The sequence below is a fragment of the Erythrolamprus reginae genome, chromosome 9 (genome assembly GCF_031021105.1).
Source record: "Erythrolamprus reginae isolate rEryReg1 chromosome 9, rEryReg1.hap1, whole genome shotgun sequence".
Taxonomy (NCBI): domain Eukaryota; kingdom Metazoa; phylum Chordata; class Lepidosauria; order Squamata; family Dipsadidae; genus Erythrolamprus; species Erythrolamprus reginae.
This window is the reverse complement of record NC_091958.1, coordinates 446,949-470,192: the sequence shown is the minus strand read 5'-3', so window position 1 is coordinate 470,192 and position 23,244 is coordinate 446,949. Positions and strand designations below refer to the sequence as shown.

The following is a 23,244-nucleotide window of genomic DNA, read 5'->3' as shown; positions in this document are numbered from 1 at the left end:
GACTAGAACAGGGTTTCCCAACCTTGGCAACTTGAAGATATCTGGACTTCATTCGCTGGCTGGGGAATTCCCCGGGAGTTGAAATTCAAATATCTTCAAGATGCCAAGGTTAGGAAACCCTGGACTAGATGACCTCCCAGGTCCCTTCTTCCAAATCTGTCGTTCCATTTAAATGTGTTTGTTAAATGCAGGGAGTCAAGAGCAGATCTGTGCCTGCCCTAATAAATGAATATTGGGGATATAATTCTAGGGGCAGACCTCCTTTGTGAGAGTCTTCCCTTCCTAGAGTGAGGGAAGGGCTTCTGGGCCAGGGCTGCTGGGGGGGGGTGAGGGGGGAGCTGCCGACTGCCTTGGGGGGAGACGGGGGGAGGCTCTGGGAGAGAGGAGAAGCCATCGACTGCGCGGGGCGGCTGCATGGGGAAGGAGGCGGGCGGGGGGCGTCAGCGGCCTTCTTCGGCCCGCCCCTCCAGGTGGCCTGCGGGAGGCGGCGGGGAGGCGAGCATGGCGGAGCAAGAACCGGAGCCTCTCCGCCTGAAGCGGCTGCACGGCGGCTCCTTCGCGGTGCCGGCTGCACACCGGGTGGGCGAGCGGACTCCCTCCGGCTGCCCCGCTCGGGCCTCCTTCGGGCGGGCCGGGAGGGCCGGGGAGTCGGGCGGGCGCCGGGGCTGCAGCTGGGCCGGAGGAGCTGCGCCGGACTCGGGCGCCTCATCGCCGCCTTCTCCTTCCAGCTGGGAAGATGCCGGAGCGTCAAGGAGTTCGAGAAGCTCAACCGGATCGGAGAGGGCACCTACGGCATCGTCTGTGAGTCCCGCCGGGCGTCTTTGGCCCAGGAGACCCCCGCCGCCGCCGCCCCCCGCCCCTTTCTCCAGGGAGGGCGCTGCCCCGGCTTGGGGAGGGGTTGGGGGGTCCCTGGACGCCCCACTCTCTGGAACGGAGCAAGCGCCCCAGGCGGAAAGGCAGCCCGGGCAGCTTTGGGGGGGGGACTGTTTGTGCCCTGGGCTTGGGGGGACCAGGAGGAGGCGGGGGGGGCGTTACAACTCCCCAGACACTTTCTTTCTTTCTTTCTTTCTTTCTTTCTTTCTTTCTTTCTTTCTTTCTTTCTCTGTCTCTCTCTCTCTCTCTCTCTCTCTTAATTAATTAATTAGATTTGTATGCCGCCCCTCTCCAAAGACTCGGAGCGGCTCACAACAGACAATATACAGAGTACAAATCCAATATTAAAAACAGTATTTAAAACCCTTATAGTAAAAAACGATCAAACAACCCAAATAGACCATACATAAAGCATAATAACTGAGGGGTATATCAATTTCCCCATCCCTGACAACAGAGGTGGGTTTTCAGGAGCTTTCGAAAGGCAAGGAGGGTGGGGGCAATCCTAATTTCCAGGGGGAGTTGATTCCAGAGGACCGGGGCCGCCACAAAGAAGGCTCTTCCCCTGGGTCCTGCCAGACAGCATTATTTAGTCGACAGGACTGGAGAAGGCCAACTCTGTGGGACCTAATCGGTCGCTGGGATTCATATGGCAGAAGGTGGTCCCAGAAGTAGTCTGGTCCAGTGTCATGTAGGGCTTTATAGATCATTACCAACACTTTGAATTGTGACCAGAAACTGATTGGCAGGCAGTGCAAGCCGCGGAGTGTTGGAGAGACGTGGGCGAACATAGGTAACCCCACAATAGCTCTCGCGGCCACATTCTGCATCATCTGAAGTTTCCGGACGCTCTTCAAAGGTAGCCCCATGTAGAGAGTGTTGCAGTAGCCGAACCTCGAGGTGATGGGGGCATGAGTGACTGTGAGCAGTGACTCCCTGTCCAAATTTTCCTGCCCCGCTGTTTCAGACCGTGCCCGAGATACGCAGACGGGGGAGATTGTGGCTCTGAAGAAGGTGCGGATGGACAAAGAAAAGGACGGTGAGCAGAGGGGGGGGGGGCTCCTGTCAGGCCTGGCTGGGGGAGGAGCCAGGGCAGCCCCCCTCTGAGCTGGGTCCTCTCCCCCCCCCCCCCAGGAATCCCCATCAGCAGCTTGAGAGAAATCACCCTGCTGCTGAAGCTCCAGCATCCCAACATTGTGGAACTGAAGGAGGTGGTGGTGGGCAACCACCTGGAGAGGTAACTCCCTGGGCAGGTGGGCAAAGCACCTCCAGGTGGATGGGGGGGACACACACAAACGCTTGCAGAAAGTGCCCCTCCCCTCTCTGAGCAGAAGGAAAGGAGGGCTCAGCCTCTCCTGAGGGGCCTTTGGGGCAGGCCCCCTTTCCTGGCTGCAGCTGGGAACAGGCCTGCCCCCCCCCGCCCCGCCCCCCTGCAGCATCTTCTTGGTGATGGGCTACTGTGAGCAGGACCTGGCCAGCCTCCTCGAGAACATGCAGGTTCCCTTCTCCGAAGCCCAGGTGGGTCCGCAGGGCAGGTGCGGTGCTTGTGCTTCGCTTGGGGTGGTGCCCCATTGGAGGAGAGGCCAGAGAGCCTGGGGGGAGGGCTCTCGTCCGGGGCCAAAGGGCCGGGAGGGGCCTGCTCCAACCCAAGCAAGGTGTCCATAACAGGGTGTTGCCTGGTTCAATGGCAAGAGCCTGATATAAATTACAAAAAAAACCCATGGAATAATTCCAGCTGAAAACAACAGTGGGGCAGGGATCTGAAAGATTCACTTGATGCCCCAAAGACTGCAGTGCAGGGCAGCCTCTGGGGAGGGGGGGGGGAGTCAAGGCACAGCCTGGCAAATGGACATGTGACCCTCTGTGTCCGAACGGGGCTAATTTGTTCACATGGTTTGCTTTGTGCTGGCCAGGGCGACTGGCACAAGGTAGGCCCTGCGTGTCCAGTTGTAAACAAAGGAGCCATCATTTTAGCGTCTCCTTCTGGATCTTGAGTCCAGAACGGCATCCAGCACAGGACATCTAGGTTGGGGAGCCCCTAGTGACCCTCCTTTGTTTGGCCGCCTCCCTGCAGGTGAAGTGCATCGTTCTCCAGGTTCTCCACGGTCTTCAGTACCTGCACAACAACTTCATAATCCACAGGTGAGAAGGGCAGGGATGGGTCAAGCAGGGAGTGGGCGCTGGCATGGGTGGCCTGAACTCAGGCAGGACCCCCCCACCACCTGTGTTTGGTCAACTAACAGGGACCTGAAGGTGTCCAACTTGCTCATGACTGACAAAGGTTGCGTGAAGACAGGTGAGTCTTTGGCCACAGCATCTCGGTTGCCACATACTCAGCTCAGCTGCTGCAGAGGTAAAACCAGGCCCCTCTCTTCTCTCACAGCGGACTTTGGGCTGGCTCGGGCCTACAGGCTCCCCCTGAATCCGATGACTCCCAAAGTGGTGACCCTGTGGTGAGTTGGCTAGACAGCAACCCCCACCCCACCCCAATAGAGCACTGCGGACCTCCTTCGACAGGAGCGGGCTGGGCGTTGGGTCACTCTGTCTTTCTCCCTGCAGGTACCGGGCCCCCGAGCTCCTCTTGGGCACGATCACGCAGACCACGGCCATCGATATGTGGTGAGGGATAAAGAAGGGGGTAGGTGGGCAAAGTCTGAAGGAACAGAGTGGGCCTGGGGGGGAGGCAGTGTCGCGCAGTGGAGTTCTCGCCACCATCTCTCTTTGCCCTGCAGGGCAGTGGGCTGCATCCTGGCGGAACTGCTGGCCCATAAGCCTCTGCTGCCCGGGAGCTCTGAGATACAGCAGGTGGACCTGATTGTGCAGCTGCTGGGCACCCCGAACGAGACCATCTGGCCCGTGAGTCCCTCCCGCCCCCCTTTGCTCCTCCGGGCCCAATGAAAAGCACCATCCCCCCTTGGGCTTGTTGGGTGTGGCTGCCTGGGGAAGTCCGGGAGCTAAGCACTGGCCCCCTTGTGCCCGCCCCCCCTGCCGGCTTCCCAGGGCTTCTCCACGCTGCCCCCTAGTGAGCCAGTACGCCCTCCTCGCAAGCAGCCCTACAACCACCTGAAGCACAAGTTCGCCTGGCTGTCCGAGGCCGGCCTGCGTCTCCTGAACCTGCTCTTCATGTACGATCCCAACAAAAGGTGAGCGGCCTTCCCTGGCCAGCCCCCAGGTGCAGCTGCCCCCCAGGGAGGGGAGGCCTGGTGGGGTTCTCCGACTGGGGCTGAGGGGCCCTCGGTCGGCAGGCTCCTTCACCGCCCCCTCTCCTTCCCAGAGCAAACGCCGGAGACTGCTTGGAGAGCTCCTACTTCAAGGAGAAGCCCTGGCGTGAGTGGCCCCCGGGACCCCTTTCCTGCAGGGTGGGGCTGCCTCCTCCCCTCCCGGGGCTGACCCCTCTTCGCCCTCCTTCCTTCCTTCCAGCCTGCGAACCGGAGCTGATGCAACCTTCCCTCACCATCGCAACAAGAGGGCCGCCCCAAGCACGGGAGGGGACTGCCTGGGCAAACGCAGCCGGCCCTGAGAGGGCAGCTTCCGTGGGCACCCAACAGGTGGGGCAGGCTCATCCCAGAATGGCTGGGGGGGCAGGCTTTCACCCTGGCGCTGTTTTCAGGGACATCTGTGGCAATGCAAACCTCAAAAGTCTGACCTATCAGGCCGCTGGTTCCGTTAAAAGCAAACCCCTAGATCAGTCATGGCAAACCTACGGCACAGCTCCCCAGGTGGCACGCGGAGCCAGACCTGCTGTTACACGAGCCCGTTGCCCTAGCTCAGCTCCCACGTGCATGTGAGTGCCAGCCAGCTGGTTTGAGGCTCACACAGAGGCTCCAGGGGGCAATTTTATCTTCCCCTGCCCCAGGAAAGCCTTTGGAGCCTGGGGAGGGGGGAAACACACGAGCCTCCTGGGCCCAGCAGAGGTTGGGGGTCAGGGAAACTGTTTTCACCCTCCTTGGGCGTGGGTACTCGCACATCCACAATAGATACACAATAGGAAAAAAAGGTTTGCTGGTCAGCTATTGTGTGGGTTAAATCTGCCCGTGGGTCCCGCAGTTCCTCTTCCTTTTACAAGACCAAGAGAGCCAGGGACGTCCTTTTGGAGAAAGGCGGGTGGGTGTCTGTATGCAGCCCTCCCCTTTCCTGACGCTGCCTCCTTCCACCCCTGCCAGCCTCCTGCCAAGTGCTGCTCCCAACGCGCAGAGACGGCCCAGGAAAAAGTGGGAGGCAGCCGGATTCTGGGCTTTCCCTCCCGCTCAGCTCCGTGGGAAGCGAAGAGGCTCGCCGCGAGCGCAAGCACAGCACCCCTGAGGGGGCACACTGAGCAGCAGCAGGTGCCTCTGGAGCGTGGAGCCTGGGCCTTGCAGGGAGCTGCTCGGTGGCAGGAGCCGGGCAGCTGAGCCCTTTGGAAGAAGGGGAGGGGGCTGCTTCAATAAAGGCTTTTCCTCCGGCCTGAGGACTGCTGGGTGCCTTGTTGGGGGGGGGGGGGGCACCTGTGGGAGATCTCCAGACGCCGCTTTGCCCTCACCAGTTACGCACTCCCTGCGTGGGCGGCTGCTGCTCCGTCTGCTCCTGGGCCGTAAATAGACTATTGGGGGCGGAAGAGGTGCCAGTCCCAGCTACGTTGCTTCTGCACAAACGTGCACACACGCACACCGCCCACTGCCTTTCTGCTCCCGAGGATGAAACGCTGGCAGCTATGCCACCCATGCAAGCGGAAGCCCCCCACCCCTCATGCCCAGAGACAGCAGGAAGGAGCTCCGCCCTCCCCGGGCCCCTCTGTCAGTGGGCATGGCTTGCCCTGGGCACCGAGAGTGGCCCCTGGGCTCCTTCTGGGGAGGGGAGGCTGCTCTTCCCTTGGGCCCTAAGAGCCATCATCCCAGGCCCTCCTGGCTTTTGAGCGGGAGGCCAAGAGGGGCAGGCGGGGAGGGGGGGGGCGCCCAGACATCTCCAAGACGGAAGGTAGCTGTCAGTTAAGTTTATTACAACTGCATCTTTCATCAGACATCAGCAAAGGGACCACTACCAGGGGGTCCGTTCTGGATTTGTAAAAATGCTGCCTGCAGTTCCTCCCTCGCTTGGGCAGGAGTCTCTCCGCAGGGCAGCCTCAGGCCACGCAAATTCCAGGAGGGGAAAGGAGACCGGCCGGACGTTGGGACATTGGGAAAGGGCTCCCCAGGCGGGACGAGACTGGGTCCATCCAGAAACCCCCAGTCACAAGGTCTGCTCCCCACCTGCCTCCTCTAGACTTCACTGGGGCCTGGGGCCCTCATCAAACCTGGGCAAAGCCCTCCCCATCTCCCCCCCCTTCAATTCTCCGCCAACGAGGTCTACCCAGCTCAGGGAGGGGGGAGGCGCCCTTGACCGCTGGTGGCCCTGCGCTGCCTCAGGCCAGAGGAGGAAGAGGAGAGCAGGCTGGACCTCGCAGGGTGAGGGGCTCCCCACCCTACTGCCAGGACCCTCCCCCCTCCTGCAGCAGCCTGTCCACCTCTGTCCGTTGCAGCCACAGCCGCTGCTGCTTCTCGCTCTGCAGCTCTTCCACGAGGTGGTGGAGGCTCCGGCAGAGCTGGACCCCGTCGCAGCTGCCAACGTGCAGCAGCTGGCAGGTGTTGCAGCAGGAGCAGGGCAGGGACCCCGGGAGCAGGCAGCCGTGCATCTGGTAGCGGACCGGCTTGGGGCTAAGTCCTGGAGTGCTGCCGTGCGGGCTGGCCTGGCCGAGGCTCCTCCTGGACGGGGGGGAGGGAGGGCCGCTCGTTGCCTGCGAAGGGGGGTCAGAACTCTCGTAGCCCCCCAGGCCAGAGAACATGTACGGCCCCCCCAGCTGAGCAGGGAAGTCCAGCTCCGAAGTCCTGCCGAGCTCCCGCCTCAAGGAGATGAAGGAGAAGGAGGTGGCCAGGTCGGACTCCTCCGGGCCCAGGACTCCGTTGCCGCAGGAGGACTCCCGGCTCCAGGGCGGCTCACTCCGGGACTCGGCCAGCGGCTGGTAGCTCTTCCTCGGGAGCCGGGGGCTGCTGCACTCGCTGAGGGAAGAGGCTTCGGGGCCCCAGAGGCGGCTCCCCGCAGGCTCCCGGTAGAAGCTGTGCCCTTCCGGGCTCTCCCGGTAGAGGTCAAGCCCGCCGGACAGGTCCGAGGGAAGCTCACGGCTCCGCGGCCACCGCGTTGGGTTCTGCAGTTTGGCCACGCAGCGGTCCAGGCTGCCCTTGGCCTCCTTGCGCGCCTTCAGCAGCTCCTTGGGCGGCACCACCTGCGGCTCCAGCTCCTCCACGATTTTGGCCAGGATCTGGCACTCAACCCGGGCGGCAAAGAAGCAGCAGGCCGTACACAGCAGACTGGCACTGGGCGGCAGTCGGGAATTCACCAGGTGCAGCCGGTCTTGCTGCACGTAGCCCAGGCGGCGGAAGCTGCGGGCCAGCTCGGCCTCGGGCAGGACCCCCTGCAGGGCGTGGACGTAGACCCCCGAGAAGGTCTGCGGAGAGAGAGAGGGAGGGGTGGTGGTCAATGCCCGGGGCCTTCCGGGACCCCCTCCGCGCCCCCCCCGCCCCGCCCCCGCCGCGACCTTGATGGTGGCGAACTCCTTGCGCCAGGGGAAGAAGTAGAGGTTGACGGCGGCCACCTCCAGCACCTCGAAGGCCCGCGCCAGGCCCCGCAGCGCCGCCTTGGAGTCCAGGTGTCCGCGCAGGGCGGCGGCGAGCGTGGGCAGCGTCTCCTCCCCGCCCAGGCGGCCGTGCAGCTCCGCGTCGTCCAGCAGCCGGTGCCACAGCCGCTCCCTCAGGCCGGCGTCGCTGCAGGCCCCCACGTGGCCCCGCCGGAAGTCCCGCTCCAGGCAGCGGCGATACTCCTCCTGCAGCCCCGCCCCCGACGCCATCGCCCCGCCCACGCCCCGCCCCCCAACCGCCCACGCCCCGCCCGCAGCGCTCAGGACAGCGAAGGCGCGCGGACCCCGGCAGCCCCCGCCCAGCGTCCCCCGGAGCGGCCCGGGCGGGCAAGGCGGCCTGCGGTCCCGCGGGGGTCTCGGGGCGCCGCGGCGGGTCCACCGGTTGCGATTGGAACTCGCGCCCCGCCGCTCACCTGCCGGCGCCCGCTCGACGCTCCGCCGCTTCCGGCCCCGCCCACGCAGGCGCTGCGTCATAGGGGGCGGCGTCGGTTCCTCGGGCGACCGCGGCTCCTGGGGGCGGGGCTTCGCTCCCAGACACGCCTCCTTCTCCCCGCCCCCGCGGGTTGCAGGAAGCGTGTCCAGGGGCTCCCTGAAGCGGCCGCCCCGAGCGCCACCTAGCGGCCGCGGAGGGAAATGCCCCTCCCCGACATCCCCCGATTTCCCTGCTTGCAAAGGGGCCCCCGCTTCTACCCCCCCAAAGCCCCCCGCGGCGGGGCCGGGATTTCTAAGGCTACCAAGCCCCTCCACCTCTCTGCTGTGCTCTCCGGGAGCTCCCCCCCTTCCTGTGGCTTCCAGAAGCAGAATTCGGGGGGGGGGGGCTGTGCAGCACAGAGGGTCTGCCAGGAAGTGGAGCCCCCACTCGCCCCTCAGTGACCCTGCTGCCCACGTGCCCCCCCCCCCCAAAGAAACACAGCCAGCCGCGGGAGGCAGGAGAAGAGCAGCTTTATTCCCAAGAGGCTTCCAGAAGGGGAGGTGGACGGGGAGGGTCCGGTCAGTGCAGGGCCTGCTTCCTCTGGGGCAGTGGAGACCCCTCAGGACCCCCGAAGCCCCTCCCCAGCAGTGCCCGGCCACCCTCTGTCTCCCTTCCCCCCCCCCTCCCTTGGCTGCCTTGGGTTCCCTTGTGCAAAATCCTGCTGGCCACTCTCGGCCTTCCGGATTCCTCCTGGACATCAGTAGATAACGCACTGTCCCCCTGGGAAGCCGGCCCCCCCTTGCGGGCTCCCTCACAGAGGAACTCAAAGGCCTAACTTCATGCCAGGAGGGACCCCCGGCCTCCCCCAAGTCCATGAGAAGCCCAGCCGATGCCACGGGGAAAGGGGCCCCAGGGTGAAGCAGCTGCCCCACAGGAGGGGGCCATGCAGAGCAGAGGGGGGCATCGCTCCAAGGAAGGGGGGGCAGCTGAGAGAATTGGGGGGGGGGCTTTACAAGAACTCTTAGTGTTAATGCAGAAACCAGCTTTACGACTGTGGTGGGGAGGGGGGCGCAGGTGGGACAGAAGCCCCAGGGCAGGGCAGAGGCTGGTCAAGGTCTGCCTGCAAGCCCCCTCCCAACTATTGTGCAAGAGAAGCCGGGGTGGGTGGGGGCTCAGTTTCCCTGTGGCAGTCCTCCAAAGACAACAACCCCCCCAGGCAGCCGGGATCCCAGGTGAGGCGGCTCAGGGGGCTCGGCTACTTCCGGAGCACCAGGGACCCCTGCAGGCTCTGCAGGTAGGAGAGGGCACTCTGCAGAGAGGTCAGGCAATAGCCCTCTTCCCCAATCAGGTACCTGGGGGAAGAAACGGGGACTGGTCAGTCCTAAAGGGGGCGGGGCTTTACTCAATCATACACAAGAGGAGCTTTTTCCCAAACGCCCTCACTCTGCTAAACAAATCATTCCCCCAACACTGTCAAACTATTTGCTAAGTCTGCACTGGTATCACTACTAGTTTTTTCTCATCCTTCCTATCACCCCTCTCCTCCCACTTATGCATGACTGTCAGTTGTTGCTTGTCTCCTGAAGGTTTTTATTAATATTGTTTCCTCATTGCTTCTTTGACCCCTACAACAATCCTTAAGTGTTTTGTACCTTCTTGACAAATGTCTGTTTTCCATTTTTTATCTTCCCTGAGAGCATCTGCACCAAAGACAAATCCCTTGGGTGTCCAATCAATCAATTCAGAGTCCTATAACCAGGGATCACACAACCCACCTGCCCCCGAAGGCCCTTCCCGGCCCCATCCTCCCCTCCAGGCAGTGCTTCTCCACCTTCACAATGGGAGGAGGGGAGCCGGGTGGGGGGCCTGGCCCTGGGGCAGCCTCCCCTGAGAGGCAGCCGCCTACCCTTCGTGGATGAACTCTTCCAGGGCGGCACACTCGGACACCAGCTGGGGCAGGTTGCTCTGCAGGACCACGAAGGACAGGATGGGCAGGAGGTCGTCGGCCCCGCTGCAAAGGGGGGGGGGGGCAGAGCCAGTCAGCCCCGGGCAGTGCTGGGGGGGACACTGCCCAGGGCTTTCCCAGGAGTGGCCCCGAGAGGCCAGGCACCCCCTCTGGGCAGGACACGCTGTGCTCACATGGCGGCTGATGGCGGCTGCAGGCGGCTGCCACAGTATTCCTCGGCACATTCACAGATGACTCGTAGGGTCCTCACTGCAGAGACGGGGGGGGGGGGAGAGACACAGCACAGGGCTCTAGGCACCGGCCCCTTCCCTCCTGGACTCTCTTGGGGCAGCCTTTCTCCGCCTGAGGGGCCGCCAGGCCGCCATTCAAGCCCTCTGGGCCCTCCAGCCCCACCAGCTCCCTCCCTCCCTCTTGGGAAGCCCAGCCTTAAGTGGGGAGCCCTGGCCCCTCCCCCCATGCCCTGCCTGCCACCAAATGTGGGGGAGGAGTTTCTGAAGCCCCCCAGTGGGTGACACCCTCCCCCCGGCCCAGTTTGCCTCACCGATGCCCTCCAGCTTCCTCTGTGGGCAGCTGCTGAGGGGGAGGAGGAGCAGCTCCTGCACGGCTGCAGCGTATGGGGGGGTCCCTCCTTCCCTGGGGAGCAGCTTGGGGGGGATGCCCATCTCCGTGGGGGAGGCCTTCCTGCGCAGCTCCATGCTCCTGGAGAGAGCGTCTTCCTGGGCCCTGTAGACCGTCCTGCAGGGTGGGAGGGGAGCAAGGAAAGAGAGAGAGACAGGAAGGAAGGGAGGGGGGGAGCTGAGCAGACCCTTCCAGGTGAGAAGCCCCCCCACCCTGTCCTTTGCCCACCCTCCACTCCCGAGATGCTCCTTGCCAGGGGGAGGGGGGCTCCCTGCCTCTTCCGGCCCAGCAGCCCCTAAACTGCCCCCTTTCCAACAGCCCCACCCGATCAAGAGGGCCAGGGGGCGGGGGGGTGCTGGCCGGGCCACTCGCACCTGTACACGGTCAGCAGGGGCCCCCAGAGAGGGCCAAAGAAAGCTTCCTCCAGCCGCGCCAGGCTCTGGTCCTTGGCAGCCGCCGTGTTGAGGCCTTCGAAAGCCAGCAGGGTCAGCGACAGCAGTCGGTCTTCAGGGAGGAAGCGGCCGGCCTCCATCAGTGCAAACTCTCTGGGAAGGGGGAGTGCGCCTCCCCCTTTCCCTGGGATGCCCCTCCCCAGCAGCCCGGCCCCTCCGCGGGGGCTCACCGATGGCGTTGTGGATGTCCTTCACGAGCACCTTGAGGGCCTCCGCTTGGGAGCCCCTCTCCTCCCCAGGCAGGGGGCTCGGTGGGGGCCCAGCCGGCCGGGCTTCGGAGGTGGACAGGAAGCGCTCCAGGTCCTCGAAGGAGCTCTCCCGCTCGGCTTCCTGGGGGGGCAGCGAGAGGCTCTGGTCCTCAATGAAGGGGGTGCCCGAGAGGCTGCGGCGGAGGTTCCGCTTGTTGTGTTCCTGGACAGAGAACATGGAGTGCAAGCTTTGGGAGGAGCGCAGGGGCCGCCCCTCGGGGGCCAATGGCGGGAAGGCCTCGGAGTCCAGCGAGGAGGAGAGGGACCAGGCGCGCGGGGCCTCTCGCCGGCTCTGGACGATGAGCGGGTAGATCCGGTCATAGGCCGAGCACTGCAGCTTCTTCAGCAACTGGCAGATGGGATGATCCCCAAAGCTGGAAGGGAGGGAGGGAGGGAGGGAGGGAGGGAGAAATGGAAGGAAGGAGAGATGGAAGGAAGGAGGGAGGGAGGGAGGAGGGAGGGAGAAATGGAAGGAAGGAGGGAGAAATGGAAGGAAGGAGAGAAGGAAGGAGGGAGGGAGGGAGAAATGGAAGGAAGGAGAGAAGGAAGGAAGGAGGGAGAAATGGAAGGAAGGAGGGAAGGAAGGAAGGAGGGAGGGAGGGAGAAATGGAAGGAAGGAGAGATGGAAGGAAGGAGGGAGGGAGGGAGAAATGGAAGGAAGGAGAGATGGAAGGAAGGAGGGAGGGAGGGAGAAATGGAAGGAAGGAGAGATGGAAGGAAGGAGGGAGGGAGGGAGAAATGGAAGGAAGGAGAGATGGAAGGAAGGAGGGAGGGAGGGAGAAATGGAAGGAAGGAGAGATGGAAGGAAGGAGGGAGGGAGGGAGAAATGGAAGGAAGGAGAGAAGGAAGGAGGGAGGGAGAAATGGAAGGAAGGAGAGGGAAGGAAGGAGGGAGGGAGGGAGAAATGGAAGGAAGGAGAGAAGGAAGGAAGGAGGGAGGGAGGGAGAAATGGAAGGAAGGAAGGAAGAAAGGGTCGTCACCGAACCTGGCTGGGGTCCCCTTGCTTGAGAAGGATCTACTGGGGGCCCCTTGCTGCCCCCAAAAGGGGGAGGAGGAAGCAGCCTCTTCCGACAGGCTCAGGCCAAGGCCAGGGGCCGAGGGTCCTGCTCTCCCACCAGGCCAACACAAAAGTCCGCTAAGGGACCCAGAAGAATTCTTGAAACCGTGGCTCCCCCCCACTGGGTGGTTGTGCCCTGCTGCCCCCCTCCCTACCTGAGCAGGTGCGAGAGCAGCTTTGGCACCAAGGACGGATCGCTGGGGTGCTCTCTCAGCTGGGCCTTCCATAGTCTCGGCCAGTCCTGGGGAGAGCAGGGACCCCTGAGCAAGTGCCCCCCTCCCCCTTTGCCTCCCCCGGCCCCTCCCCGCCCGCTTCTGGGTCCTTCTGCAGGCTGAGAGCCCGCTCCGTCCTTGTGGGGCCCAGCCCTGCCGCCCGCCTACACACCTGGTCCTGCTCGTACTCCAGGACGGCTGCGTAGATGGCCCTCTGCTCCTGCTCTTCCGGGGTCAGCACCGCATTGCTGGAGAACCTCCTGGGGGGTGGGGGAAGAGGGGCTCAGAAGAGCAGGGGGGGCTCCTCCCTCCCCACCCGTGAATGGAGGGGGGGGCAAAGCCCAGCTGACTTGCCTGTTGGCAGCTTCCTGCAGTCGCAGCCGATGCTCCTCCATCTTTCTCTGGAGCTGGGGGGGGGCAGAGTCAAGGTCTTGCCCAACAAGCTTCAAACCCCACCTCCACAGCCCCCACCGGCAGTCCGGCTCAGTCCAGCTGGCTGCAGGGACAGCCAAAGAGGAACCAAGAGGTGGTCTGGGATGGGGGGCCACTAGGGGATCCCAGGGTTGCCAGCTCAGCCTGGGGGAGTTCTGCCTCCCTTCGGCACCAAAGAGCCAGAAAGGATACGGACTCTTCCCGGGCTTTTGCAATCACCAAATTCTCCATCATCTGGCGCTGCAGAGAAAGTGTCTGTGGAGCAAAACTCAGCTGTCAATCTCCCTGCCCAGGACTGGACGGAGGACGAGGGAAAGGACCCCCCCTCCCCCACCCTGAAAGGGGAAGGCCAGCCTCAGCTCAGCTCTCGGGCAAAGACCCCCCCCAAAAGGCGTGGGCCGTCTGGCCTGCCTCCCCCAGGACCCCCGGGGCCCCTCCTCTTCCCAGCCGGCCCCACTTGCCAGGGTGGTCTTCTGCACGGCCTGGTTGGGGTTGAGCCGGGCCAGCCGGGCCTCGTAGGTCGCCCTCAGCTTCTGGTTTTGCAGCGATGCCTCTTCCAGCGGGCTCAGCTCTCGGCTGCAACAACAGCAAGGGCAGCTAGGTTTGCCCCTTGCCCCCTGTGACCCCCTGGGTCCTCCGTTGACCCCCTCGGAAGGAGGGAAGGCCGAGTCACCCTTGAAGCAGCAGCAGAGGCAGCAGGGGCTCCTCGGAGGGCCGTGTCACCCGGGCCAGCTCCAGGCAACAGGCCACCCAGGGCCCAGAGCCCCCCCTACCCCCCCCACCGCCCCGTCTTACTTCCTGGGGCTCTGGCCTTGAGCGATCTGCAGCTTCTGGAACATCTCCGGGGGCAGGAAGGGCGAGAGCTTCCTGCCTTCGTCAGAGGAGACTCTGCGGTGGCGGAGAACGGGAGCGGGGCCCACCTTCTTCCCCAGCGGCTGGGCCTTGGCCTTCCCTGGAAGTGGGGGGTCCAGAAGAACACGGGGGGAGCCCCATTGGGGTCACAGCAAGCATCTCCCAGAGGGGCAAGGCAGGCCGGAGTGGCAGGGCCCAAGGGAGGGCTGGACAGCCAGCAAGGCCGACACAAGGGCCTGTGGCAAAGGCCAAGCACAGGGAGAGCATGTTCCAACTATAAGGCAGCACACGGGCTGCACACACACACAACACACACACAATACTCACACAACACACACACATTAGGCGTCTGCCCAGTTCAAAAACAATAATCAACACTGGGTCCCTCCTAGGCCCGTCTTGAGAAGGTAAGTAGGGTCAGACCAGGCTAGCAATTATAAGAAATAAATAAAAATCAAGTAAATAAAGAAATAAATAAATAAAATAAAACAAACACTTTACTGTCATTGTGTAAATCCACACAACGCCAGAGACCAATCTCGACACGCACAGACTCGACCCGCCACAATTTCCCACCTGAGCCTCCCAACATCCACACCACAGGCCAAGCACTACTGTCCAGCCGGTCACTGAGGGTGACCCCCTAGTACGTTGTCAAGTGGAATGATAGCTCTGGGATAAAATAAAATTAGCCGGGAGACCCACTGGACGCTCCCATTCGTCTGGCCTGGGGAAGTGGAAGAACACTCCCTGCAGGGAGGCCACCAAAGACCCTCCCCACACCGTTGCCCGGGAAATGGCCGGAGGGGCCCAGGGGAGCCACCAGGAATGCAAAATGGCCACTGAGAAGCAGCGGCCTCCACACTTGGAGCAAATTTAAGATTTGGAAACTTTTAATTCCAGAATTCTGGGAGTTGAAATCCCCACGTCCTAAAGTTGCCAAGTCTGGAGACTCCCGACTGGTGGAAGCTTCATTCTAAGATGACCACTTGGAGAGGAAGCGCTGACCGAGCAGCGAGGCCCACGCCCCCTTTCCCACCTGGACTCAACCTTTTAGCCGGGTCCTGTTGAAACGAGGGAGACCCCCTCCTTCCTTGACTCTGCTTGATGAAAAGGGGGGTGGGTGGGGTGGGGGAGGAGCTATAAAAAGGGGGCATGCCCACCTATCTTTGAAGCGCTGCTCTTGGCTCTTTCCAGGCACTGCTCGGCCACCTTGAGCATCTTGGGGGTGTCGGGCGCCAGGTCGTCTTCATCCCCTTCGGGACAAGGAATGTGTGATTGTGTCTGTCCAATTACAAGGGGATGCAGACCCACCTCAAAAAGGCCTCCCAGGGAGCTCCGTGTCCGCCAGCCCCCTCTCCCCCCTCCCCTGGTGGCAGCATCACCCAGCGTCCCACCCCCGAGCAGGCCCTGCAGTGTCTCTCACCTTTAGGGACAGTTAAGAGACACAGACCCCTCAAGGGCCAGGATCCCCTGCTCAGAAGGGATGGCTGGGGGATGCTGGGCACTGAAGTCCAACTAGTGGCACGGGGTGGGAAAGGCCCGTCCAAGGGGGCCACTCCTGTCAAGGCTTTGGCCCCTCACCTTCAGGAAGTGGTGTATGAGTGTGAGAAGGGGGGCCCAACAGTGCAGCTCCAAAGGCAATGATCTGAGCATTAACTATTAATAATAATAATAATAATAATAATTTATGAGACTTGTCAAGGCTGCATTTCTCAGGAGGGGGGTTGAGGGCCTTCCTTCCATTGTCCTGAAGGCACCAACTCCAAAGCCGACTGGGGGGGAGCAGAAGTGCAGGGCTCACCGGTGGGGGCTTTGGCCTCTTCCAGGAGAACCTGGGTGATGTAGCTGATGCTCTTGAGATATTCCACGTAGGCTTCCTGCCAAGGGGAAGAATTGCACAGGTGGAAAGACCCTTTGTGGCTGCCTGGGGGGGGCAAAAGGGGGGGCTCTACTCTGCACTCCCTCCAACCTGGACCTGCTTTACAACCTGAGCCCTAAAGGGGGGGAGGGGGAGAGTCTGCAGCCAAGAGTTCCGACCCAGCAGCTTGGCTCCCCCCTCCTGCCCCCCCCCTTTGGCCTTCCGCCTCTCCCGGCCACGGGGCCCAAAGGCCGGACAGGCCGAGGGAGAAGGGCTAAGGTGGCGCCCGGAGCTGCGAGGGCGGGCGGAGAGCAGCGCAATTAGGCGACTGTGCCCGGGGGAAGCAGCCGCCTCCAGCAGCCCCCTCCTCCCCCAACCCCGGAGGCAGCGGGACGAGACCCCCCCGGCGCCCCCCGTGCAGGCGCCTCCCTCACCCGCGGGCGGTCTGCAGCGTCCAGCTCGAGGGCGGCCTTGGCCAGCTTCATGGCGCCCTGCAGAGGCTTCACCGGCGGCTCGGCGGGCGCGGCGGCCATGGCGGGGCCGGACCTTCGCCGCGCCGCTCGGACGGGGCCGCAGCCGGTGAGGTCAGAAGGGGCGCGGCTCCGCCCGGGGGAGGCTCGTTGCTCGGCGGTGCCCGGCCTCCGCTGCCCCCTCAGCCGCGCCCTCTAGTCCCGCAAGCTGGAGGGAAGCAGAGGCGGCCATGAGGCCCCCGAGGCTCCGCGTGAGGTGCGGCTGCAGGGCCCGGGACTCCACGGCGGGACCCCCCGGAGCCGCGAGGAGAGCGCCCGCCCGTCCCCCCGCCCGTCCCCCCGCTGCTCCCCCGGGACGGTCCGGCGGGGCTGGAGGCGGCGGGCGGGGCGGGGCCGGGCCTGCTCCTCCTCCTCCGTCCGCCAGGGGCGCTGCGAGCCGGGCAGCCGGGGTGGGGGGGGGAGAGGGGGGGGGGCGTCGGGGCGCTGGAGCTCGGTCTGCGCGGCCATGAAGCGGGATCGGCGTGGCCGGTTCTTGCCTGCAGCGCTGGGGGCCACGATCGCCCCAGAGGCGCCGCCCGGCAGCACCAGGCCGCACTCGGGGAGCCGCACGCGCCGCAGACCCGCCGAGGAGGAGGAGGCGGCGGCGGCGGAGAAGGGCCTGCAGAAGGGCGGCCCCGCACAGGCCTTGCCCGGTGAGCGGAGCGCGGAGCTTCCCCTGCGGAGCGCGGCTGCCCTGGAGCCCAGCGGCGGGTGGCGGGGGCGCATGGGAGCGGGCGGGCGGGGACAGCAGGCTCGGGCGGCGGGGCGAGATCGGGGCTCGGGCGGCCGCCTGCAGGAGCCCCAAGCCGGTCCGGGCCGCCCGCTTCCCCCGCTCAGGCCGAGCGGCCCTTCCTGCTCCGACCAAAGCCCCGCCAGGCAGCGCAGCAGGCCCGATCCTGCCCCGGAGGCAGCCCAGGCCGCTTTGTGTGTGGGAGGGGGGGGGGGATTCTGGCCAAAGGGGGGCCAGAAGGGCTATTGTGGCCAGGGACGGGGGATGGGGGCTTTTGCCAAAGTCCAGCTCTCCTTTGAAAGGGATTGGGGGGGGGGGCTGCTAAGGTGGACTGGTGCAGTCTGCTGGCCCCTGGGGCTCTGAGGGCTAGTGGAGTCCAGCGCAATTCTGCTACTGCACCTGGGCATGGGGGCACCTGTGTGTCCATGCACAATTTTGCTACCTGCCCAGGTGCCATAACATCATTGCGCTGGACTCCGGTACCCATGGGGTCAAGTAGACGTCACCCGTCCGCCTTAGCAGCCCCCCTCTGGACCGTCTGGGCTGCCAGTGGGAGCCTCAGCAGGCAGAGTGGCCTGAGCAACGCCTGTCCCACCCTCCCTGCAGAGACCCCCCGGGGCCTGACCGCAGGCTTCTGCCGCCTTTGCCACGGGAAGTTCTCCTCGCGGCACCTGCGGACTGCCTTCGGGAAGGTGCCGGTGGTGAGCGAGGACGCGGCCAAGCAGCGGCGCCTGGACCAAGTTTTTTTCGCCGACTTCCAGCGGCTGGTGGGGGTGGCCGTCCAGCAAGACCCCGCCCTGCCTCCCTTCGTCTGCAAGAAGTGCCACGCCCAGTTCTACAAGTGCCGCAGCATCCTCAAGGCCTTCATCCAGAAGGTGAACGTCTCGCCCGCAGGACCCCCCAAGACCCCACCAGGAAAGTAGGTTGACAGCCTCTGCCCACCGCCTGAGGGGTGGTGGCACCTTCTCTGCCCTGCAAGCAAGGCAAAGCAAAGGAGGCTTCTCAGTCCAGCGCGTCCTGCTCGTCTCACCTGTCTGCCGTCCCTTCTCTGCAGGACCAACCTCGTCCAGACCTCACTGCCCGTTGCTTCAGCTGGAGGAGAGGCCCCCTGTCTGGGTAGGTGGGGGGCTGGATTCCCGTGGAGGGGTTGGCCTGTCGCGTCCAAGCTGAAGGGGGTGCATCTCCTTGTGGCTGGGGGCCACGGAGGGTCAGCACAGGCCTCGGGCTCCAGGTGGATGCCAGCAGTGAACCTGCACGGCCACCCTTTGTCTGGCCAGGACACCGACCTCTGATCTGAACTGAGGAGCAGAGCGGTTTCTCCACAGTTTGAGCCTTAAGGCAGCTCATAAGCCCCCCCCCCCCCCCCCCCCGGGATTTAACTCCATGTGCTGCCTTCAAGCACTGCAAGGGCCTTCCGCATGTCCCACATGTCGTCTTTTGGACTTTCAAAGATTTTGAAGGGACAGGTGAGGAAAGTTAGAAACTGAATTCATAACAGTGATTTTTTACCTGGTGAAACTAAGCCTGGAAAACTCCCCCCCCCCCCCTTTAAAAGAACAGAGGGGCACAAGGGGCATGAATGACGTGCAGGGAACCCCCCCCCCCCGCCTGCCCCCACTAGGATTCTTGCAGGACTGTGACCCTCAGACTGCAGACTTCCACCCCCGTCCAGGGCAGTCTTAAAGGTGAGCCCCACACCACACCTGCAAAAGGTGCAGGTGTGAAATGGACGGCGCTTATTGTGGAAAAGACACTGGCGCCATGTTCAGTGTTATTATTTGAGTGTGGCTGGGTGTTCTGGGAGGGGTCCAGTGTCTTCCCCGCAGGGGCCACACACACGCACACACCTGGGAAGGAAGCTGTTGGCCGGCCCTGCAGCAGAGTGGACCCAGTCCGGACGTGGCAGGTCATCCTTCAGCTTAGATGGGAGGCTGGACCCTCCCCCCTCCCACAGGAGCTCTTGCAGCAGCCGCAAGCTGGGCCTGGACGGCCTTGACCATCGGCTGTTTTCCTCCCTGTGACCTGCAGACCTGATCACCTCCAGCCCGCAGTGCCTTCACCAGCTGGTCAGGTGGAGCCACGGCCACGCAGAGATCTGCCCGATGGCCCCCAGCCTGCACAGCGTCTTGTCATCCAAGTACTGTGGGATCGTCAGGGCAGTCTGGGGCTGCGAAGAGGGACACAGTTACATTATGAGCACCGACCCGGACGGCAGCACCTTGCTGGTCGACGGTGCCCTGGGGGCCCAGCGGGAACGGAAGAAGGAGAGCCCCCAGCACGCGACAGGCAACGGGGTGGCCCCCGACAGCTCCGAGGCGGCCAGTCCCTTGCTCCAGCCCCAGCACAGCGCGGCAAGGGCCGTGGCCAGCCAGCAGCCGGCAGACAGTGGGACGGCTTTACCGGTGCCCGGTGCAGAAAACCTGGTTCCCGAGAGCCGAGGTTTGCCTTCCCCACAAGACCCCTTGCAGGAGGACCTGCTCCAAGCCCCCTGCCCCCGGTTGGGCAGCCCAGGTGAGAGGGAGCGATGGGGAGCCGAGGGGTCCCGGCTCCGGGAAGAGAGACCCCGGCTGGTGCTGAGACCCCTGCATCTCTGGACGCTCGGCCTTTCCCTGTTCCCCTCCTGGCCACGGATTCTCCTGGGCCCAGCGGAGAGGAGAGGGGGGTGGACAAACGCTCCCACGCCTGCTTCTCTTCCGTGCTCGTCTGCCTTGTTTTCCATTTCTGCCCTGTGAATTGCCCCCCCCTCCTTCCAGTCCAGAGACCCCCCCCCTGCTCAGGTGGAAGCAGGCCACGGACCCTGGAGGCCCAGCCCTGCTCCTCTCCGGTGGCCGAGGGTCTCCTCCCCTCCAGCCTCCGTGACCCCTGCCCTTCTTGTTTCCGCAGGGCAGTCGAGGGAGAAGCTGGCGCTCTCTGCAGCGTCGGATGAGCGGGTAAAAGACGCGTTCAGTGACCTTTCCGAGGGGTGAGAGAAGAGGGGGGGTCAAAATGCCCTCTTGGCGCGCATGAAAGTGGTGGTGTTGCAGGGAGACATTTGCTGACCGCTGAGAGGGTTGGGAGGGAAAGGGGCCATTGGGCGAAGAGCAGCTGTTGCGATGCCAGCACCCTTTGGACACGGTCCACTTTGGGTCCGGTCTGTCCCATTGTCTATAGGAGGGAGAAAAGGGAGCTTTCTTTGGTAGGAATTTCCAGCCCATGTTGCAGCTTTGAAAAACTATTTTGGGGGCCGAGTCCGGCCACCTTCCTTGCCGGGAGCTGTTGCATCTGAAGGTGCTGCCACGTTTTCTGGAGTTGCCGAGACCGGGACTCTTGTGTGCTGCCCCCGAGTCTCCCTTGGCTCCATGGGGACGAGCCTGCTCCTTCTGTGGCTTCCAGAAAAGCCTCGTCCACTCCAGACGTCTGGGGTGGGGACCTGCCTTGCAAGGCCCAGCTTGACCATCTCCCTTTGCCTCTCCAGCTCAAAAGGACCAGCCAGCTGTGACAGGGGGAACAGAGCTGCTCAGCCGGGGGGGGGGGGGGGGTGTTCAGTGTCTGGCCAAAGCCTCGAATTTTAAAAGTTTGCTAAGAACACTTAGAAGCTGTGGGGGGGGGGGGATTAATTACAGATGGGGAGAAAACTGAGTGGCTGGTGGTTCTAAGCGTTGAAGTGCATTCGTGAGATACAGGTAATGGCCGTCAAGCCATGGGGTCCAGAAGCCTTTCTCCTCCGTCCCAGAATCCTCTCGGGAACATCTGCAGGCCTTGGTTAGCTTGTAGGGGGGGCCCTTGCAACCACCGGGAGCTGGGAATGCCGGCACCTGGTTACGGGAGAGGCCTGGTGGCCCTTTCAGGGGGACGGTTCCCTTCCTGCCCCCTCAGTGGCCTTTGCACAGCGGACTCCAAGTGGCCTCCTTTCCGAGAAATGAGATTCATTGATTCGGAGCCGCTGGCCAAGGAAAGGCCACGTGGCTACCAAAGGTCTGTGGAGGGTCTCCATCACCCAGGTCACGGCTGACCCAATGGACTTTTGGTTTCTTTGAAGACATTTCCCTGCTCATCCAGGAAGTGTCTTCAGCTCTGACTGGACGGTGGGGGATGGGAGGATTTATATTCCTTGCGGGCAGCCAGTCATTTGCATCCTTTCCGAGGGTCGCTGAGGCCATTCGGAGGTGGGTCACCCGAGTGGCGCAAATGGCTGTGCCAGAGACCGGAGAGGATGATGCCCCCCACGCTCTGCTGAGAGGGGGCTACTTTCACGCAGACGGCCTCCCTTTGATCGGATTGTGCTTTTATTTCATGTATTCAATTCTGGTTCTGCGTGTTCACTGGACCACACCGCGATTGACCAGGGCACCGTTCAATTCCAACGAGCGAAATGGCTAAGTTTCTCTCCTTCCTCAGAGAGTCTTCAGACGAGGAGGAGAACCACCACAAGGCAGCGCAGTCGTCGGACGATTCCTTTGAGCCTTACCCAGAGAAGAGGTGGGTCCCGCCTCCCGCACCCCCAAATCCAGGAGGGCAGCCTCCCTGCAGCCCCTCCCTCCCCTGCTCTCTTCCTCTCAGGGTCTCCAACAGCAGGAAAGCAGAGAGCAAGGAGGCCAACGTGGAGGAGCCCAAGGCCAGGAAGAAGCCGGGGCCCAAACCGGGCTGGAAGATCAAGTGCGAAAGGTCTTGGGGGCCACCCTGGCTGAGGCCCTGGGGGTGGTGGGGGGTGTTGCCTGCCAGAGCTCTGACCCATCTGCCCTTCTCTTCCCCAGGGAGGAGCTGCCAAACATTTACAAGTGTCCTTATCAGGGCTGCACAGCCGTGTACAGAGGGGCCGACGGCATGAAGGTGAACGGGGCCGCCCTGCAATGCAAGAGGAGGGGTGGGGGGGTGGGAGTCCCAAGGAGAGGAGGACACACTCTCAAAGTGTGTGTGTGTGTGTGTATTCCTCCAAGGTGGCCATGGCCAGGGCAGAGGATCCCTATAAACCAAAACACCCAGTTACTTGGGGTTGCAGCCCTGTAGTTAGCTGAGGGGCAGTCCTGTGCAGACCCCGCAGAGAAAACAACGCCTGCCTTCCAATTAAAGCAGCGCCTCCTGCGAGAGCCCAGGTTTTGCTGCAGGCTTGATTGAAAGCTGCCACACGGGGCCGGTGGATCAAAAGGCAGATACCGAATGCCAGGGCCCTGAGAGAAGGGGGGGAGGGGGAGGAGAAAAAGAACGAGAGGAAGCCAACTCCCCACACACACACCTGAAGCCCCCTCTCTGGTTGGGTCCAGAAGCACATCAAAGAACACCATGAAGAGGTCCGGGAGAGGCCCTGCCCCCACCCGGGATGCAACAAAGTCTTCATGATTGACCGCTACCTGCAGCGCCACGTGAAGCTCATTCACACAGGTAAAGGCCTGCGACCTCCGCCCTCAGCTTGGACATCCCCTCGGGCCACCCAAGACGGAGCGGAGTCTGGCAAAGCTCCAGAAGGCAGCCCCCCCTCCCCTCGCTCCCCCAGGGGCAAGGGCCCCTGCAAGACGAGCAGAGAAGAGACCCCCAAGGAAGGGGCAGCCCCTCCCCCCTTTTCTTTGGCCAGTCTCGCAAGATTCTCCATGGATGCCTCCCTTCTCTGGCCACGTTATTAAAAGATCTGCAACTAGTCCACTGCCAGTCAAAGGTGGATCCCAAAAAACGGTATCCCAGAGAGGAGGCTTAGGATCCTCCTCAGACACCCCCACCCCCAATTTTCCTGGTCTCACAGGTGATGGCACCTGCCTGCAGCCAATTCTAGAATACAATCCAGAAAATACAGAGCGTTTAAGAATCCACAGTCTAAAAGAAACCTCGTGCATAACATAACGGTCTGTTTTCCTCCCCACCCAGAGGTGCGCAACTACATCTGTGACGAATGCGGCCAGACCTTCAAGCAGCGCAAGCATCTCTCTGTCCACCAGATGCGCCACTCGGGAGCAAAGCCACTTCAGTAAGTGCTGGTGCATTTGGGGGCTCTCGGGCGCAGCCCCCCCCCCCCCGGCTGCACTTGCGCTGTCAGATGGGACCCCCTGCCTTGCGTGTCCTTCTAGGAACAAGGCCCCCAAACAACTGTCCGTAAAAGAAACAGCAGCCGCCCGGTCTCCCTTAGCGCAGGTGTGACGGTTCCGCAGGTGCTTTTTTATATATATACAAGGACAGAAGGAAAAGGGGGGACAGGATCGAAACATTTAAATAGGTGAAAGGGTTAAATAAGGTACAGGAGGGAAGTGTTTTTAATAGGAAAGTGGACGCAAGAACAAGGGGGCACAACCTGAAGTTAGTTGGGGGGAAGATCAGAAGCAACGTGAGAAAAGATTATTTGACTGAAAGAGTAGTAGATCCTTGGAACAAACTTCCAGCAGACGTGGTTGGTCAATCCACAGGAGCTGAA

The 23,244-nt window shown here is 62.9% G+C and overlaps 4 protein-coding genes across 7 annotated transcripts in view; 2 read left to right on the top strand and 2 right to left on the bottom strand.

Annotated features, from left to right (window-relative positions):
* The first annotated feature begins 359 nt into the window (after nucleotides 1-359).
* Nucleotides 360-5,316, top strand: CDK10 (cyclin dependent kinase 10). Its single transcript, XM_070761769.1, has 14 exons — nucleotides 360-579; nucleotides 729-801; nucleotides 1,841-1,912; nucleotides 2,008-2,110; nucleotides 2,310-2,391; nucleotides 2,948-3,015; nucleotides 3,117-3,169; nucleotides 3,257-3,326; nucleotides 3,433-3,492; nucleotides 3,606-3,729; nucleotides 3,874-4,016; nucleotides 4,148-4,200; nucleotides 4,294-4,421; nucleotides 5,037-5,316. The coding sequence occupies exons 1-14, from the start codon at nucleotides 415-417 to the stop codon at nucleotides 5,262-5,264; spliced, it is 1,422 nt and encodes a 473-aa protein (XP_070617870.1). The 5' UTR covers nucleotides 360-414; the 3' UTR covers nucleotides 5,265-5,316.
* Nucleotides 5,317-5,827: 511 nt separating this feature from the next.
* SPATA2L (spermatogenesis associated 2 like) lies at nucleotides 5,828-7,729 on the bottom strand. Its single transcript, XM_070761773.1, has 2 exons — nucleotides 7,421-7,729; nucleotides 5,828-7,330 (listed from the first exon to the last, which is right to left on the bottom strand). The coding sequence occupies exons 1-2, from the start codon at nucleotides 7,727-7,729 to the stop codon at nucleotides 6,311-6,313; spliced, it is 1,329 nt and encodes a 442-aa protein (XP_070617874.1). The 3' UTR covers nucleotides 5,828-6,310.
* Nucleotides 7,730-8,444: 715 nt separating this feature from the next.
* VPS9D1 (VPS9 domain containing 1) lies at nucleotides 8,445-16,451 on the bottom strand. 2 transcript variants are annotated; one of them, XM_070761767.1, is made up of 15 exons: nucleotides 16,064-16,451; nucleotides 15,573-15,648; nucleotides 14,932-15,024; nucleotides 13,712-13,868; nucleotides 13,378-13,492; nucleotides 13,109-13,171; nucleotides 12,839-12,891; nucleotides 12,657-12,744; nucleotides 12,428-12,513; nucleotides 11,138-11,589; nucleotides 10,890-11,019; nucleotides 10,439-10,632; nucleotides 10,071-10,146; nucleotides 9,838-9,942; nucleotides 8,445-9,283 (listed from the first exon to the last, which is right to left on the bottom strand). In XM_070761767.1, exons 1-15 carry the CDS (start codon nucleotides 16,160-16,162, stop codon nucleotides 9,187-9,189), a joined length of 1,884 nt encoding a protein of 627 aa, XP_070617868.1. In that variant the 5' UTR covers nucleotides 16,163-16,451; the 3' UTR covers nucleotides 8,445-9,186. The 2 variants fall into 2 exon arrangements, with proteins under 2 accessions (XP_070617868.1, XP_070617869.1); XM_070761768.1 differs by having other exon boundaries at nucleotides 14,932-15,052; nucleotides 16,064-16,216.
* Nucleotides 16,452-16,551: 100 nt separating this feature from the next.
* ZNF276 (zinc finger protein 276) overlaps nucleotides 16,552-23,244 on the top strand; it is a 7,621-nt gene continuing 928 nt past the window's right edge. Inside the window, exons 1-10 of one of the 3 annotated variants that reach the window (XM_070761757.1) lie at nucleotides 16,552-16,791; nucleotides 17,475-17,787; nucleotides 17,923-17,984; nucleotides 18,897-19,379; nucleotides 19,752-19,830; nucleotides 21,246-21,326; nucleotides 21,408-21,503; nucleotides 21,602-21,677; nucleotides 22,109-22,226; nucleotides 22,704-22,803. In XM_070761757.1, the coding sequence (XP_070617858.1) occupies nucleotides 16,605-16,791; nucleotides 17,475-17,787; nucleotides 17,923-17,984; nucleotides 18,897-19,379; nucleotides 19,752-19,830; nucleotides 21,246-21,326; nucleotides 21,408-21,503; nucleotides 21,602-21,677; nucleotides 22,109-22,226; nucleotides 22,704-22,803 (1,595 nt within the window). In that variant the 5' untranslated portion in view covers nucleotides 16,552-16,604. Of the gene's footprint in view, nucleotides 16,792-17,474; nucleotides 17,788-17,922; nucleotides 17,985-18,896; nucleotides 19,380-19,751; nucleotides 19,831-21,245; nucleotides 21,327-21,407; nucleotides 21,513-21,601; nucleotides 21,678-22,108; nucleotides 22,227-22,703; nucleotides 22,804-23,244 lie in introns of all 3 variants that reach the window. The other 2 variants (XM_070761755.1, XM_070761758.1) reach the window with 2 other exon arrangements.

What these genes read in the sequence shown, in the direction of transcription:
- CDK10 (XM_070761769.1), top strand. Translation starts at nt 415, where the DNA reads ATGGGGAAGGAGGCGGGCGGGGGGCGTCAGCGGCCTTCTTCGGCCCGC. An exon ending in AACAACTTCATAATCCACAG is followed by an intron (nt 3,016 to 3,116) that starts GTGAGAAGGGCA and finishes GTCAACTAACAG; the next exon opens with GGACCTGAAGGTGTCCAACT. An exon ending in ACCACGGCCATCGATATGTG is followed by an intron (nt 3,493 to 3,605) that starts GTGAGGGATAAA and finishes TTTGCCCTGCAG; the next exon opens with GGCAGTGGGCTGCATCCTGG.
- SPATA2L (XM_070761773.1), bottom strand. Translation starts at nt 7,729, where the DNA reads ATGGCGTCGGGGGCGGGGCTGCAGGAGGAGTATCGCCGCTGCCTGGAG. An exon ending in AGGAGTTCGCCACCATCAAG is followed by an intron (nt 7,331 to 7,420) that starts GTCGCGGCGGGG and finishes CTCTCTCCGCAG; the next exon opens with ACCTTCTCGGGGGTCTACGT.
- VPS9D1 (XM_070761767.1), bottom strand. Translation starts at nt 16,162, where the DNA reads ATGGCCGCCGCGCCCGCCGAGCCGCCGGTGAAGCCTCTGCAGGGCGCC. An exon ending in GGACATCCACAACGCCATCG is followed by an intron (nt 11,020 to 11,137) that starts GTGAGCCCCCGC and finishes TCCTCCCTGAAG; the next exon opens with ACCGACTGCTGTCGCTGACC. An exon ending in GAGGAAGCTGGAGGGCATCG is followed by an intron (nt 10,147 to 10,438) that starts GTGAGGCAAACT and finishes CCGTCTCTGCAG; the next exon opens with TGAGGACCCTACGAGTCATC.